Source organism: Arachis duranensis, chromosome 2 (assembly GCF_000817695.3).
Source record: "Arachis duranensis cultivar V14167 chromosome 2, aradu.V14167.gnm2.J7QH, whole genome shotgun sequence".
Classification (NCBI taxonomy): domain Eukaryota; kingdom Viridiplantae; phylum Streptophyta; class Magnoliopsida; order Fabales; family Fabaceae; genus Arachis; species Arachis duranensis.
The window spans coordinates 6,441,483-6,456,340 of NC_029773.3; the positions used below are offsets into that span (position 1 = coordinate 6,441,483).

The 14,858-nt window shown below is 29.6% G+C and overlaps 2 protein-coding genes across 3 annotated transcripts in view; both read left to right on the forward strand.

The window, feature by feature from the left end:
- Positions 1–2,641, forward strand: part of LOC107473198 (ethylene-responsive transcription factor RAP2-12) — a 2,936-nt gene extending 295 nt beyond the window's left edge. Inside the window, exons 2-4 of the mRNA XM_016092749.3 lie at positions 1–216; positions 1,376–2,280; positions 2,375–2,641. Of these exons, the coding sequence (XP_015948235.2) occupies positions 1–216; positions 1,376–2,232 (1,073 nt within the window). The 3' untranslated portion in view covers positions 2,233–2,280; positions 2,375–2,641. The remainder of the gene's footprint in view (positions 217–1,375; positions 2,281–2,374) is intronic.
- A 7,194-nt stretch (positions 2,642–9,835) lies between these two features.
- On the forward strand, positions 9,836–14,092 carry LOC107473196 (calcium-transporting ATPase 8, plasma membrane-type-like). Of its 2 annotated transcripts, XM_016092747.3 has the most exons (13): positions 9,836–9,953; positions 10,366–10,508; positions 10,760–10,930; positions 11,063–11,285; positions 11,685–11,804; positions 12,063–12,119; positions 12,537–12,660; positions 12,766–12,885; positions 13,165–13,254; positions 13,379–13,448; positions 13,651–13,721; positions 13,836–13,896; positions 13,981–14,092. In XM_016092747.3, exons 5-12 carry the CDS (start codon positions 11,791–11,793, stop codon positions 13,872–13,874), a joined length of 585 nt encoding a protein of 194 aa, XP_015948233.1. In that variant the 5' UTR covers positions 9,836–9,953; positions 10,366–10,508; positions 10,760–10,930; positions 11,063–11,285; positions 11,685–11,790; the 3' UTR covers positions 13,875–13,896; positions 13,981–14,092. The 2 variants fall into 2 exon arrangements, with proteins under 2 accessions (XP_015948233.1, XP_015948234.1); XM_016092748.3 differs by lacking the exons at positions 9,836–9,953; positions 10,366–10,508; positions 10,760–10,930; ... (1 more) ...; positions 12,537–12,660; positions 12,766–12,885 and having other exon boundaries at positions 11,596–11,804.
- Positions 14,093–14,858: the final 766 nt, after the last annotated feature.

A 14,858-nucleotide genomic window follows, 5' to 3' on the forward strand; every position in this document is an offset into this window, starting at 1 on the left:
CAGTGAGCAAGTCCGGCAAGAGGAGGGGCGGTGCCGGCGCCGGTGTGGTGGCGGTTGATGATGACTTTGAGGCTGATTTCAGAGAGTTTAAGGACGACTCTGACATCGACGAGGACGAGGATTATGACGTTGATGATGTCGTTGGCGGTGGTTCTGTCAAGGGTTTTGGATCATTCGGTTCAACCAAAACCGCCAAGCCTCAGCTCAAAGCTCGTGGTATATAACTCTCTTTGTAATCTCATAATCAATTCTTTTTTTTTTTTTACTCCTTTCTATAAATAGCTTATTTCTGTGCCTCTAATATGTTTGGGATTTGATTTTGGTTTTAGTTATCACATGCATTTGTTTGTTTTGCTGAAAAATCGTGTCTTTTTAGTGTTTTTTGCTGTTGCTCAAGAAATTAAGGCTTGTTTTGCTGAAAATTAGTTTCCTTTTTAAGATCAAAATTTTGTTTGCCTGTGGTGTGCCTGTGAGTGTTTTTTACTGGTTTTTTGTTTGTGGTTTTGATGGGATTGTTTTTGTTTATGGAGATGATTATCTACTGCACAAGAAATTTTATTCAATTTTTTTAGATCTTGTCAGCCTTTTGAAGTTTTTTTTTTTTTTACCTTTTTTTTGCTTTATTGCATGTTTGCCGTCCTGTTTAGATATTATTTTTTTTTAAATTTCTGGATGATGAAAAAAATGAGGGGTATAAGTTTTTTTTTTTTTTAATTTTTATTTACTCTTTTCTGGTCCTGTGTCTAATAAGTGGTTTTTAGAATTGGGATGATTCATGATTGGGTAGATCCAATTGGAGCTAGCTTTAATTGATTATCCAGAAACTGAATTTTGTCCCTATTTTTTTTAATTTTTTATGAGGGTTTAATATTTAGCGGTTCCAGTTAGCAAGATTTGGTTTATTTATTTAAAAAAAAAAAGAAAAAAAAAACGAATTTTTATGTAGCTATTCTTCCTATGGCTTTGGTTGATAATTTTACAGCAACTCACTCCATGTGCTTTTGATACAGATCGTGTGTTTGAAAATTGTGCTTCTAAGTGATCAATCTAATGTAATAATGGAACCCGTTTGCTTTAATATGGGAGAATCTTGATATATAGATATATATAATCTATTTGATATTAAATTGAATATTGTTATTCATTGATGATAAGGTGTGATGGACCCATTAAATAATTCTGGATATTGAAATTTGATGATTGATATTTAATTTAATGTTTCTTGATAATGTGTAATTGCAATTTCCATTTTGTTGTTGTAATGCTAAATTGATAATTTGGTTTGTCTATTATTGAAATCAATAACTAGTAACTTTTCCTAAGTTATATGGCCAATTAGATCTTCTATTAATGATTTGCTGATTTTATATTGTAGGACCTGCTGCTGTGAAATCCATGGAGCCAAGTGGACAGGTTGAGAAATCTGCTAAGAGAAAGAGGAAGAACCAGTTTCGGGGAATCCGTCAGCGTCCATGGGGGAAATGGGCGGCTGAGATCCGCGACCCGAGAAAGGGTGTTCGTGTCTGGCTTGGGACATTCAGCACTGCTGAAGAAGCCGCAAGGGCTTATGATGCTGAAGCAAGGAGGATCCGTGGCAAGAAAGCCAAGGTGAACTTCCCCGAGGAGGTTCCGGCCGCGTCCTCAAAGAGGTTCAAGCCACATCCCGAAATGCAGCTCCCTAAGGAGAAAATGAACTGTGCTAAGCCCAAACTGAACAACCAGATGTTTGACTTTGGTAACGAACTCGGGGACTTCTACTCTCAGTTGGATCAGGTGGAACAGAAGCCTCTGATTAACCAATATGCTAACATGGAGTCATTCCCCGGAAATGGACTTTTAAATGCATCTGATGATGTGGCTGCTTATTTCACTTCGGAACACTCGAGCAATTCATTTGAGTATTCCGACCTTTCATGGGGCGAGCAGGGCCCGAAGACTCCCGAGATATCATCCATGCTCTCGGCTCCCGTCGAAGTGCAGGGTGTGGCTAAGCAAGAGAAGAACATGGTGCAGCCTAACAACACTCAAGATGACTCTGCAAAGACACTATCCGAGGAGCTTGCAGATATGGAATCACAGCTGAAGTTCTTCGACACTCCTTACCTCGATGCAAGCTGGAACGATACTTCATTGGAATCCTTCCTTGGTGTGGACTCAACACAGGATGTTGGAAACCCAATGAACCTTTGGAGCTTCGATGACCTCCCTTCCGTGGGAGGCGGAGTCTTCTAAGAAACCTAACTCATCGATCTCCCCCGGTTTATGTAAATAAGGCGACAGGTGAATAATTTTTATTCGGCTTCCGTGTTGTGGAAGTTTCACCCTTTCATGTTCTCATCATCTAAGTGTTAATTATTTTGTGTTTTGGATTCAGGAATATATGATAGTTTGAGTTGGTGATGAAGTTGGAAGAAGCAACCGGCTCAAGTGTGTGGAATTGAGTATCTTGTGGCTATAATATGCAGTATAGGACTTTTATATTTATATGTAATTTAGGTTACTTTTTTCTATCTTATCAAAAAACCTTATGTTTGGGAGATTTTCAAGTTTAATGTTCATATGGATTTCATATATTTCATATATGATATGTGATGATACAATCTTGACTGATATAAATTGTTTGATTAATTTGTTTGGATTATATATGGCTCTTGGTTTTCACCCTTAAATTTTGGTGGGTTTTTTCCTATTTCATTGGATGGTTTTGCCTTGTGCTTTTAGTAATCTCTCTAGATTCATTGATGTGTAGAATCTTGTGTTTTTGAAGCCAAATGATTTGGATTGCATCTTTTTGCTTTGTTGAAGAGTTTAGATATCATTCTCCATTTAAAAAAAAAAAAAAATTTAAAATTGAAGTTTAGAAGGATTTGTAACAAATATTTTGCCCCCTTTTTTTCATTTTTTTTTTCTACAAAATATGTTCCAAATAATACCTTCTTACATGAGTATTAAATATATGTGGGTTTTGTTTTACACTCTCATGTGAGAAGCATATTAGGCATGTCTAGAAGTTATTTTTATTTGAAATTAATGGTTGAAACTTGAAAATTAATAATTTAGTTATTAATTTTATATGAAAAATAGTTGAAAATATGTAAATTTGTATCTACTGCAAATTTTTATCTTAGAAGTTCACGGGTTATTTTTACTTTTTTATTTTTTATTATTTTAACTTGACATTTTCGTAAAAGTGATGTGAACATGATAGGTTTGAAATAAGGGATATTTTACTATACAGATTAAAATTATATAAAAAATATAAATCTTTTTATAATTATTTTTATTATTTTATTATTGTTCAAAATGTAGTTTTAATTTTTTTTATTCTTTTTTATTTCATAAGAAGAAAAATTTATAAACTTACATTTTTGCTATATAATTAATCTTGAAATAAATATAAAAGGATCCGTGTATGTTTTCACTCTTGTTTAGTGAATGTGTAGAATTTCTTTTTGGCTATATGTTGAAGAGTGTTTGTTTTTAAGGTTTCATTCTTCATGTTTCAAAAGTATAATAATACAAGGCAAGTTAAATTTTAAAAGGCATTCATTTTAGCAAAAATTCAATTGTTGCAAGAGATATAATTTTACACTTTTCACTCTTTTCTATTTCTCCGAAAAGGTTATTACAAACAAAATAAGATGACAACATTTTCATTTTCTGTCTCCTTTTTCTCTATGATTAAAGTGTATGTAGTGATAGATTTTTAATAATGATATAACTAAATTATCCCAATACTATTGTTAGGTAACCAGAACAGTGGAGTGATTGAGAATTTGAGATTTCCATCTAGAGGTACCCTATAAATCTATAATTATTGCCAATACACTAGCCACTTGTGATTTATGTGTAAATACTAATTATCTTAGTCTTACATACAAAATTAACCATTAAAATTAGAATAAATATTCAAAATAAATAAAATAACATATATATTTACATTAGCTGATTTAGTTATTAATTTTTAGTGCGTGTATATAATTTTTAATATAAATACAAATTTTTTTAATTTTCTAAGACTTAATTCAATTGTGTTATTTCAACATAAAAAAATGAGTATATAGTAAATAAGAAAAGAAAAGTGAAATACTATTCTCCTTCTTCAACAAAGACAAAAAGTTCAACCTTTGTTTTGTTATATATTGAGTGATTATCAGTTTACTACTGTGGAAAAATCAACACAACATTTTTTGAACAATATTTACCCTATCATGTGGGAGCCATTTGCTTGGGCTATGGGTTGCATGTGACAAGGTCCTGTGAGAAACTAATCAAATTACTAATAATTAAGTGTTATATTATAGTTCTGACAAAGAAAAAAGTGCCACGTCATCATGATAAATTTTTTAGATTGTCAAATCTATAATTTAGGATTCAGGAATATTAAAAAATCAGTGTGATTTATAATTATTAATTAATTATTATTAATATTTTTAATAGTGTAAAATTATATTTAATAATATAAAATTATATATTTTTTTGTTGATTAAATGTTGATTAAATTTTAATAAAAGTGTTAGTTTCTTAAACTTTCTTTTTAACATTTAACCTTTCTGAATAATCGGTTATATTATTATTATTAACGAAAATCCAAACTACATTTAGCAGGAAACTATGTTAACTTAATTAAAATTTTATAATTAACCTTAGTGACAAAAAAAAATACCATTGCTATTTTCTTAGAGTATATATATGCATTTAAAACAAAATTGATGTTTATTAGTTATTACTACTAAATTTATCGAAAAAAATCTGATGATAATTTTTAAATTTAATTTTTAAATAATAATTATGCACATTTATTATTATCAAATTTAGAATGGAAAAAATTTGACCCTGATAAATGGCAGAAAAAATTAAACTAATGCCAAAATTATCGTTAGATTTTTTGTTGGTAATAATTTTTTATATTTGTCTATCTTAAATATATTTGTTGTCAGATAATTAATATTAAATTTTTGAATTTCGATAATAGTTATTTTATCGACAAGATTTTTTCTATCAGATTTGATGTGACGATAACTTTAGCAGTAATAAATTTATCATCGAATTTTTATAATGATTCCGATAATAATTTTGATGGTAATCAATGAATTTATTATAGTGAAAAAAAATATGTTTTAGCTTGCTTTAAATCCACATTATAATCATGGAGTATAGTTGTAGGTTAGGTTAAAGTATAGAAATTAGAAACTAGAAAATGTTGTCTCTTTCATTATAATTAGGTTAGTTTTTTTGATACATAGAAATCAGAATGGCATGGGTTGTGTTTAGGGATCATTGCAGCATCCATATAGTGTGTGCTTTGGGAGAATAATCAAGTTCATGTGCTGCATTTGCACTTCATAACTTAGAATATAAACAAATATTAAATAGAATAAAGTATTATTTTTATTCTCAATGTTGGGAGTAAATTTTATTTATATTTTTAATTTTTAAATTGTTCTATTTACGTTTCTAAGTTTATAAAAGTGATTTAATATATGTTATTTTATTGTCAATTATATTAACAAATCAGATTGTATTTTTTAATTATTATTACTTGAATGTATTTATTCTTAATTAAGTCTCACTTGAATGTATTTGATTTTAATATTGTACTTATTATTTATGTTTAGGTTCAATTACACGACGTTTGGTTGATGTCCAAGTCTCATTGAAACATGGATACAGTGACATATGTCTACTGTTTGATTTAGTGAAACACAGATTTTCGAAAGACACCGGAAGACACGAATAGATACGGAGACACTAAATTTTTGTACCTCCAATTTGGTAAGATACTGAGATACAACTTGTGAGACACTAATTTTTTACTCTTTTATCCATATACAATTTTTAAATTTTTAAAATTTGTCCTCCTATCTTTTTAAATCTTTTTTAAATGAAGAATAATTTAGTCTTTTCAAAATATTTGTGTTTTGTTCATTATTTAATTTTTATCAAACACAATACATAGACACGAATATTTTCTGTCTATGTCTTTAATGTTTGTGTCTTTATGTCTATGATTCTATATTACATCTGATACATCAACCAAATGAAATCTTATGTCATTAGAAAAATGAATTATGTAAATGTTGTAGAAATTAATTTTAATTTTTGATAAATTTTTTTTAAAATGAATCATCGGTTTGTCTCAAATATTTGTATTTTAATTTAAAAAGAAATTTAAAATTCTAATTAAAGCTTATGATATGTAATTAACTTTAAAATAAATTGAATCATTTTTATAAAAAATATAAATAAGACAATTAAAATATTAAAAACACAAATAAAAACGATATGATATTCTATTAAATAATAATACAATTAATTGAGACTCTCGTAATTGCCGTATATGTCAGGTCACAAATTAAGGCAATACCCCACGTCGATCCACACCATAAAAATAATACACACGTTCATGTTTACATACATTTTCACATCCCTTTTTATGTTGTTTTTGACTTGAGAATTGAGATAGAGATCAGATATATCTAAAGATAGTATGATATATAAACAGTTCTACTATTCTTCATTTCTATTAAATTATAATAATATATAATGAAAATAATTTTTTTAAATTTTATTAAAATTAAATATGTAATTTAATTTCAAAAATCTTTTATTTATATATGTTTTGAATAAATATATTATGATCATTTTTAAGTATATAAAATGTATACTGAATAATTTTGGACTGATATTAAGTTTTTTTAAAGATGATTCATAACACATAAATTTCTAATCTAACGAATAGCCTTTTGAAAAATTACACGAATAAAAAGTTATTCAACAATTTAATATTTATTTAAATTGATACAAATATCATTTATTTAGTCCTATATCAGGGTAACAGCACTTTGAATTACCATTTTAAAATGTTTATTTCACAGAAGATAAACTTTGCCTAAAACCAGTTTTGTATTAAAGGTTTTGAGTGAAAGGTCATTGTATTAAACAAATTAAAGGGACCACTAATATCAAGACGCTTAAAATTTCTCTTTTTAAAGATATTTTTTTAATAATTAAAATTTAATTTATATAATCGATTAAACTATGTTATTTTTGTTAAAATTAGATGAAATAAATCGGTTTGATAAAAAAATCAATAAACCAAATTTAGTATTGATTTAAATTAATATTTTTTTTAAAAATGACTATAATACTCTTATTCTAAAAAATTACTTAAAATATTTTTATTATATATTTTAAAAATTCAAAATCTTAATCTTTCTTTTTTCTCTATATCATCATAAAATTAGAATTTAGGATTTTTAAAATTAATATATATAATAAAAATATTTTAGTTATTTTTTATAATAAGAGTATTATAGTCATATTTTATAAAAAAATATTAATTTAGATTGGTTCAAGATTTGATTTATCGATTTTTCGGTCAAATTAGTTTATTTGATCTAATTTTGACAAAAATAACACAATTTGATCGATTATATAAGTTAAATTTAATTATTAAAAAACGTCTTTAAAAAAAGACGTTTTAAGCGTCTTTATGTGAGTGACTCCCATTAAACAATAAAGTAACATAATAGTTTTACTGTTTTTTTAGACTCCATTATTTAACTTTTATTAAATCTCATTCCATTTCACTTGATTATCTTCCATCAATTCAAGCATAATTGTTCCCTGCTGAAATATCATATTTATATTTTAACTATTGTATTAAAGGATGTAAATATTTTTTTTAACTGAAAAAAGCATTTTAATTCATAAAAATAGTTAGACGACACTCACATGCCACATAAAAAACATTAATTTATACCTAAAAAAAAAAGAAAATACATATCTTTTATGTTAAAGTATAAATCGAGAGGAGACATAATATTTAATTATAAAAAATTTCAACAAAAATAAAAAAGTTTAAAATTGTTTTATTTTTAAAACTACACAAATATAATGCCTTTTCTTTTCGAATAGAGCTGATTATTTCTCGATATCATAAAGACTCATAAAATTTAACAAGAGTTAAAATTAAAATTCAACATGGAAAATTTTATCTTTGATCCAAAAAGTATCACAACAAAATTTTCATCCGCGTTTTTAGGCAGGGGGCCACACTACATATGTGTAGTCGGTGACATTATTATCATCAATGAATTCTCGAACTTTTAAATTACACATATGGCAGTATTAGTGTACATCATTGCCTTGTACTAAAGGGTCACATATTTGACATTCACTACTATTTTGGTGCAATGCATTTTGTTTTGCTGAGTTTTGAAGCATGGAGTTTTTATGCACTATATTTACATTTGTTTTTTTGTTCTTTAAAGCATAGTTTATTTGCTAGAATAATATGATTATATTAATTATCAATTAGATAATTGGTGTTGAGCAGCATAATAATCTTAGTCAAATGTTTTTAATGCTATAATGTTAGTTTTTTTATTTGTTTATTTTATATCTATTATATATAACCTATTTGACTACTATTTCTAATCTAATTAATGCATACAATGGAGATATGGAGAAATTTAGTAGACAAGTTTTTGTTCTTAAAATTTTTTTTGTTATATACGTATATTCATCTTTTTTTTTTGGCATGCAACTTTTAAAATTTGAACTCGAGATCCCTTAGTTATAATATAAGATGTTTACCATCTTAACTAATTACATACATATTTATTACTTATGATGCATATTTAACAAATTAAAGAGTTTAAATTAATAGACACATTATTGTTTATTAATATAATAAATATAATAGGAATTATCTACTTATATATAATGAGATCAAGAGGATCTTGATGTATATTGTAACATGAGTCAATAGCATTAGTTAGTTAGATAAATTAAGTTATTAGTTAGTTAATTAGTTTAATCAATACTAGAAAAATAGTTATTACAGACGGATATTTTCGACGGATTTTATCCCACGGAAATACAGACGGAATTTCAGAGGGATATTTTGTTGGAAAACAAAAAAAATGAATTAGCATAAATTATATACGGAAAAGAGAATCCGTCGATAAATCCATCGGAAAAATGATTTTTTTCCGTAAAAAATTGTTACAGACAAAAAATCCGTCTGTAATTAAATAAACAAAATGTTGTGTTTTATTAAATTATTACAGACGAAAAATCCGTCTGTAATTTAAAATTTTTCGTCGGAAATATTAAAATAAAGATTTGACCAAACGAGCTCTTCCTCATTTCATTTCCCGTGTCTCTTCCCCGCACCTCCAGGCCCATCCCCTCCAAATGCTCTATCGGTAGCGCGTCTTAGCCTTGCACCGCCGTCTTACCTTGTGCCGCCGTCGCACCGAACCTCAATTGCACTGAACTTCCATCGCCGCGAAACTCTGTCATACCCCTTTCCGGCTCTTCTCTGTGTGTTGCTGGTTCCCTTTCGAACCCTAATATGCATTTCTCCGCCACCGTCTTCGTCGCCTCCGTCCTTATCCTCTTCACCTTCTCCTGCGTTCACTCTTTCTACCTTCCCGACGACGCCCCTCGAGATTTTCAAACCGTACGTCTTCCATTTTTCTCTCTTTCTGAGATTCGCGTTCTCCTTTCTCTTATTCGAATTTATGTGCTACTTGTTTCATTAATTTCTTTATCAAAGATATTCTCACAGAAATCACAAGTGCATTTCTTGCTTGTGTGTTGCTTAGTTGATGTGTTTTTCTCTTCGATCTCGCCTCAACCGTGCAGGTAACCTAATCAGAAGGAGGTGCTGTAAGGTTTTTGTTGTATTTTATTGATGTATTTTGTTGTTGCTATGAGGTTTTTTTCAATTTTCATACAGTATGGATAACATTATAGTAAAGAGTACTACTACTTTGGGTTATATATATATAATAATGCTTTTTCTGTCATTGAAACATGAAATAGTAGCAGCAGGAGATAACAATTACAATGATCCATACTTTTGTTTGAATTTTGAAGAAATTTGATGGTGCATGCAGTAGCTGGGATTGATAAACCCTAGGATTGTGATTTAATTAGAGGTCAGTTTATTCTTCTTCAAGCCCTTAATGATTTACAATCATAGTTATTATTTGTTTATTTATTTATTGTTTGATTATTTCTGGATTTTTTTTAGAATTTTAAGATTTAGTAATTACCTTTTCCCTCAGTAAGCAAATGTAAGTTTTAAATTTATATAGTTCTATTGTGACTTTGTGAGCTTAAGTTGCAGATTCCATAGTTTAGAAAGTACAATAAAACTTTGGAAGGTTTGCTTCTTTTGTCGAAATTTTGGTTTTTATGTAAAATACAAAGCTATAATATCTTAATGGTGCAACATAGGAAGTGATTTTTGCTTGGCAGAGTAGATTAGAGCTTTATAACATTGTCAGACAATTCGCTCTCCTGGTTTATATATAACCATTATTTCTGTTTTGGCTTATGCCGCTGCAGCACTTGTGGAAGCACTCTCTGCATCATACACTATTATCCTAGTATTTTCAAAGCTATATCTCCTCACTATATTTTCTATTTCTTTTGGAGAAATGGAAAAGCTGGCTGGCTTTTACTTGGTGGTACTGTCTTTTGCATTACAGGTATGTGTGTCTCTTATCATCTTGATAATATTCATCATCATTGTCCATTGATACAGAAGTAGGAATATTATCAACTTGGCATGCCTTGGTTTGGCTATTGACTAAATTTTCTATATGAGAATTGTGCAAAGAGAGACTTGCAACTTAATGTTACTGGTGGTTTCTGAAATGTTTTGGATTGATTTTATTTGATTTGGATCTGAAATTTAAAGAGAGAATGAAAAAAATTTGATTTCTTTTTATTGTGTTAGGAATACGGGAAGCACAGATGCCAAGTGGAAATTGGCTGATCACCCAAAGCTGCCAAAGGAAAATTAAAGCCAGTTGCTGTGGTGGTTTTGGATGGATGGGGTGAGGGCAACGCTAATCAATACAACTGTATCCACACTGCTGAAACTCCAACCATGGATTCCTTCAAAAAGGTAGATATATAGATATAGATACTACATGGTATATGCACCCTTTTGTGGAATCTGAAATCTTTTTCTTTTTGCATATATTATGATATATTCATTCATATAATGATAAGATCTAAGATTGGTCCCCTTTTTCAGGGTGTATATGTTTGCTTGAAGCCTCATGGAAAAAGTGCTAGAGACGGCTTTCTGATATATATATTTGAGTTCTGCTAACTGAACTTTGGAGTGAAAGTTTTATATAGTTCTGCTAACTGAAAGGAAAGAGCTTCTCAAGACCCAGTTGGTGGGAAAGTCCAGTGTTACCTCCAATGTTGCAGCCTCTTTCATTGAGACACTTGAAGCCAATGAGCTTCTCAAGGTATCAATTTCAATTTCCCTGTTAATTGTGTTGTTATTGTTGTTGGAGGAACATGCTTGAGAGATTGTCTCGCTTCAGTATTGTTATGCTTACCATGTGTTTGATGAATCTGAGAGAGATGGAAAAGAACAGAACTTGTTTTCTGTGTTTCCTTTTCCCAATTCACAAGATTTAGGTACTTTTTCTCTTGGATTGCTTATGAAATTGGGTGTAAGTTTTCTCATGTTTTGCATTTGTGATTGGTAGTATTTTTCCTTGCTTGAAGTTGTTAGTTATTATTAAACCACTGTTTTGTGCTTAATATAATTGATGAGTACGACTTGTATGTACTACTTCATGACCAATAAACTTTCTTATATTAGATGACCAATTCTGCCTTTTGTTACTGCTGAGGACCAGAAAACTGCCATGGCCAAGGCTTCTAAGGCATGTGCCTTTCTCAGGAGATGTCCTTCACTAACACTGGGTTCCATGTTGGAGGAGATTGCTGCTATTCTTCCTGGCCATGAATTTGCTTCTGTGAGTGACATTCAGTTAAACTCTTCATCTTCATCATCATATTAATTTTTTCTACTCATTCTTATGTAACCATGTTTTTACATTCTTATGTTGCATCTATGCTTTATTTTCCTTAAGTACATTTCTAATCTTTTCTTCGTCTCAGTGATATTCTTCTTTTATCAAAAGATACAAAAATTCACCCCACTGTTTCCTTAATAACTGCTTTATTGCCTGTCTTTGAGTTTGGTCATTAACTTTATCTGTTGCATCATGTAGATTTTGTTGTCAAACATGGCTTATGCAGATGACGACGAATCTCTTGTTGAAGCTGAGGTTCTCTCCTTTCTTTCTCATTAATAAGTCTTTTTTCTCAATATATTAAAGAACGATTTTTGGTTAACTTTACATTCTTTTTGCCATGGCTGAGGTATTCTGTTGTTTGGTTCTGATGACTTTAATCCTTGGCAGAAGGTGTAATTATGGGAAAAATTTAATTTAACTTGTTTGAAGTTTGATTAAATCATGCTATCATCAGTTTGTGTAATTTTTGTTTCAATACTTTGGTAGTGTTTGGATTGTCTCTGATATTTAAGCGGACGGTTGGTATAGATCTTAGTACAGGTTTACACTAATAATAATTTCTATTAAATTTGCACAGTTGGATTATTTATAGTGTATGCTTTGATTTACCTTGAATTATGACTCCTATTTGTAAAAGAGTGTACCAAAAATCCATTTCTTCAATGCCAGGTTTAAGGAACAAATAGGAGATGTTTTAGCTGCTCGCGCTGCATATATTCAGCAGACTGGTAAAGAGTCAGATTTTGATTTTGTGCAGAATGTTATATCAAGAGCCAATATGGAGAAACGTTTGGTATGCAATTAGCCTTTGCTACAATTGAAGAAAGCTTTACTCTTTTATGATAAGCTGATACAAAAAAGATGACTACATGCGCAACCTGTTACATTTTTATTGCAGGGAAATATGGAGTCAGCTTGTGGTATATACAAAGAAGCAATAGAGATGGTTGTAGCTGAAGAGAATTTACAGCATGCCCTCCCTAATTTATATGTCCATTTCTCTCACCTAAAATATATGGTACGTGACATATTTATCATTTTTTGTTGAATTTTCATTCTAAAAGGCTAAGCATCATTCTAGCATCATCGTTTCAGAGCCTAAAATATTGCTTGATTATCTTCAGGCCCTGAAATCCTCAGAAGAGTCTTTAAGAGAGCAGGTTTAGAATCTAATCTGCCTTTTTTTTCTGTTGATGTAGTTCATTATCCATTGATGGTAAATTCTGGTGCACTCTGATATTGGATGGTCTGCTTATGGTTATTGGGCTGATATCTTTGTTTATGTTGTCTATAATAGATGTTTGTTTGGGATGCTTGCAAGGATCTGACCTTGATTATTTTAATGGTAGTTGCTGCAGCTTCATTAGTACTGGGGATAAAATCTGAGGTGAGAAAATGTGGTAGAGTAAATTTTAAATGTTGAGAAATAGGTTGATTAGGAATATGTTTTTAAATGTTGAGAAATAGCCAAATAGGTTTTCATCCATAGAAGAATTAATTTTATATTTCAGGGTATTAAGGAAGGATGGTATGATGGTGGAAGCATTGCTTTTGCAGTTATTCTTGTTATTGTTGTTACAGGTACTATGCCAATATTTTGTCTTTGTAAAGTTTCTAATAAAGCATTCAAACATGTTCTATGGTTCTGTTTCTCAACTTGATTTTTTTATATAACTTTGTTATATATTATGGAGGTTATCACTTATCACAATAGTTACATCTGTAGTAATATTATCGTTTGAAGTGCGCATCACTCTCTTTCTTTTTCCGCTTCCTTTTGTAGCTACAAGTGATTATAAGCAGTCTCTTCAGTTTCGGGACCTAAATGAGGAGAAGAGAAACATTCGTTTGGAGGTTTGATTTTTGCTTCTCTGTACTTCTTTATTATTACTATTATTATTATAGCATCCTCCTTATCATATTTATATTTCTTTTTTCAATCTTTAAATTTTCTCTCTGCATGAGAAGGTAATTAGAGGAGGTAGAAAAGTTGAGATCTCAATCTAGTATGACTGGGGAGAGCAATATTGTAAGTGTTTTTTCCATTATGTGCTTAATAAGAAAAATTACTTGTCTCATTTCTTAAGTTTGATAATCATTTTCCTTTTTGCAGGTTGAAAAGAATTCTAAGAACCCTATTCTGATATCTGGTTGTAAAGCTGCAGATGGCAGTGGTGTTATGTTCGTAATGTTTTACTTTCTTTTGCCATGTGTGTGTGTGTGTGTGTGTGTATTGATTGCCATGTGTGTGTTTACTTTTTTTGAAATTCCTCTCATGATTTATGAACTGAGTAACTCAAATCTTGTCTTTTTCCCAGTAATGGCTTTGGGATCCGATGATGCTCTTAAGAGTGTTGGTTTAGTCTTAGCAGGTAATAACTAATAAGTGTTTATCATAAAATGCAAAATTTTAATTTTGATTCTGAGGTTGTAGTAAATTCAATAATCACTTTTATTTCTAATGATATAAATGTTTTCAGGACTTACCAACTGAATCTGGAATTGTGATCCCCCTATGTTCACTTGATGAACCAAGCTCACAAGATTTTGAGGACAGTTATATAGTCTTGTTATTTGCATAACTTAGTATAGTTGAACAATACATTGAGTTTATATTTTGAATTATAGTTGATGTATCAACACACTTTGATGTATGGTTGTTACTTATTATTATAGTTGATGATCAATACATTTTGTTTATGTTTTGAATTATATTGACTTGCTTGTTTATAGTATTTTTCTTTTAGTTTGATAATATGATGAATTTGTTTATTTTTTGAAATATTATAAATATTTGAATACAAATTAGATAAAAATTTGTATTAAAGTTATATTTATTTTGTATGAAAACAAGCTTATTTTGTAATTAGAAAAATAAAAAAAAATTATTTTACCTTACTGACGGATTTACAGATGGATTTTCTGTCTGTAATTAGAGTATGAGATGATTTTCCAAAGTTCAAATTATAGACAAAAAATCTGTCGAAAAAT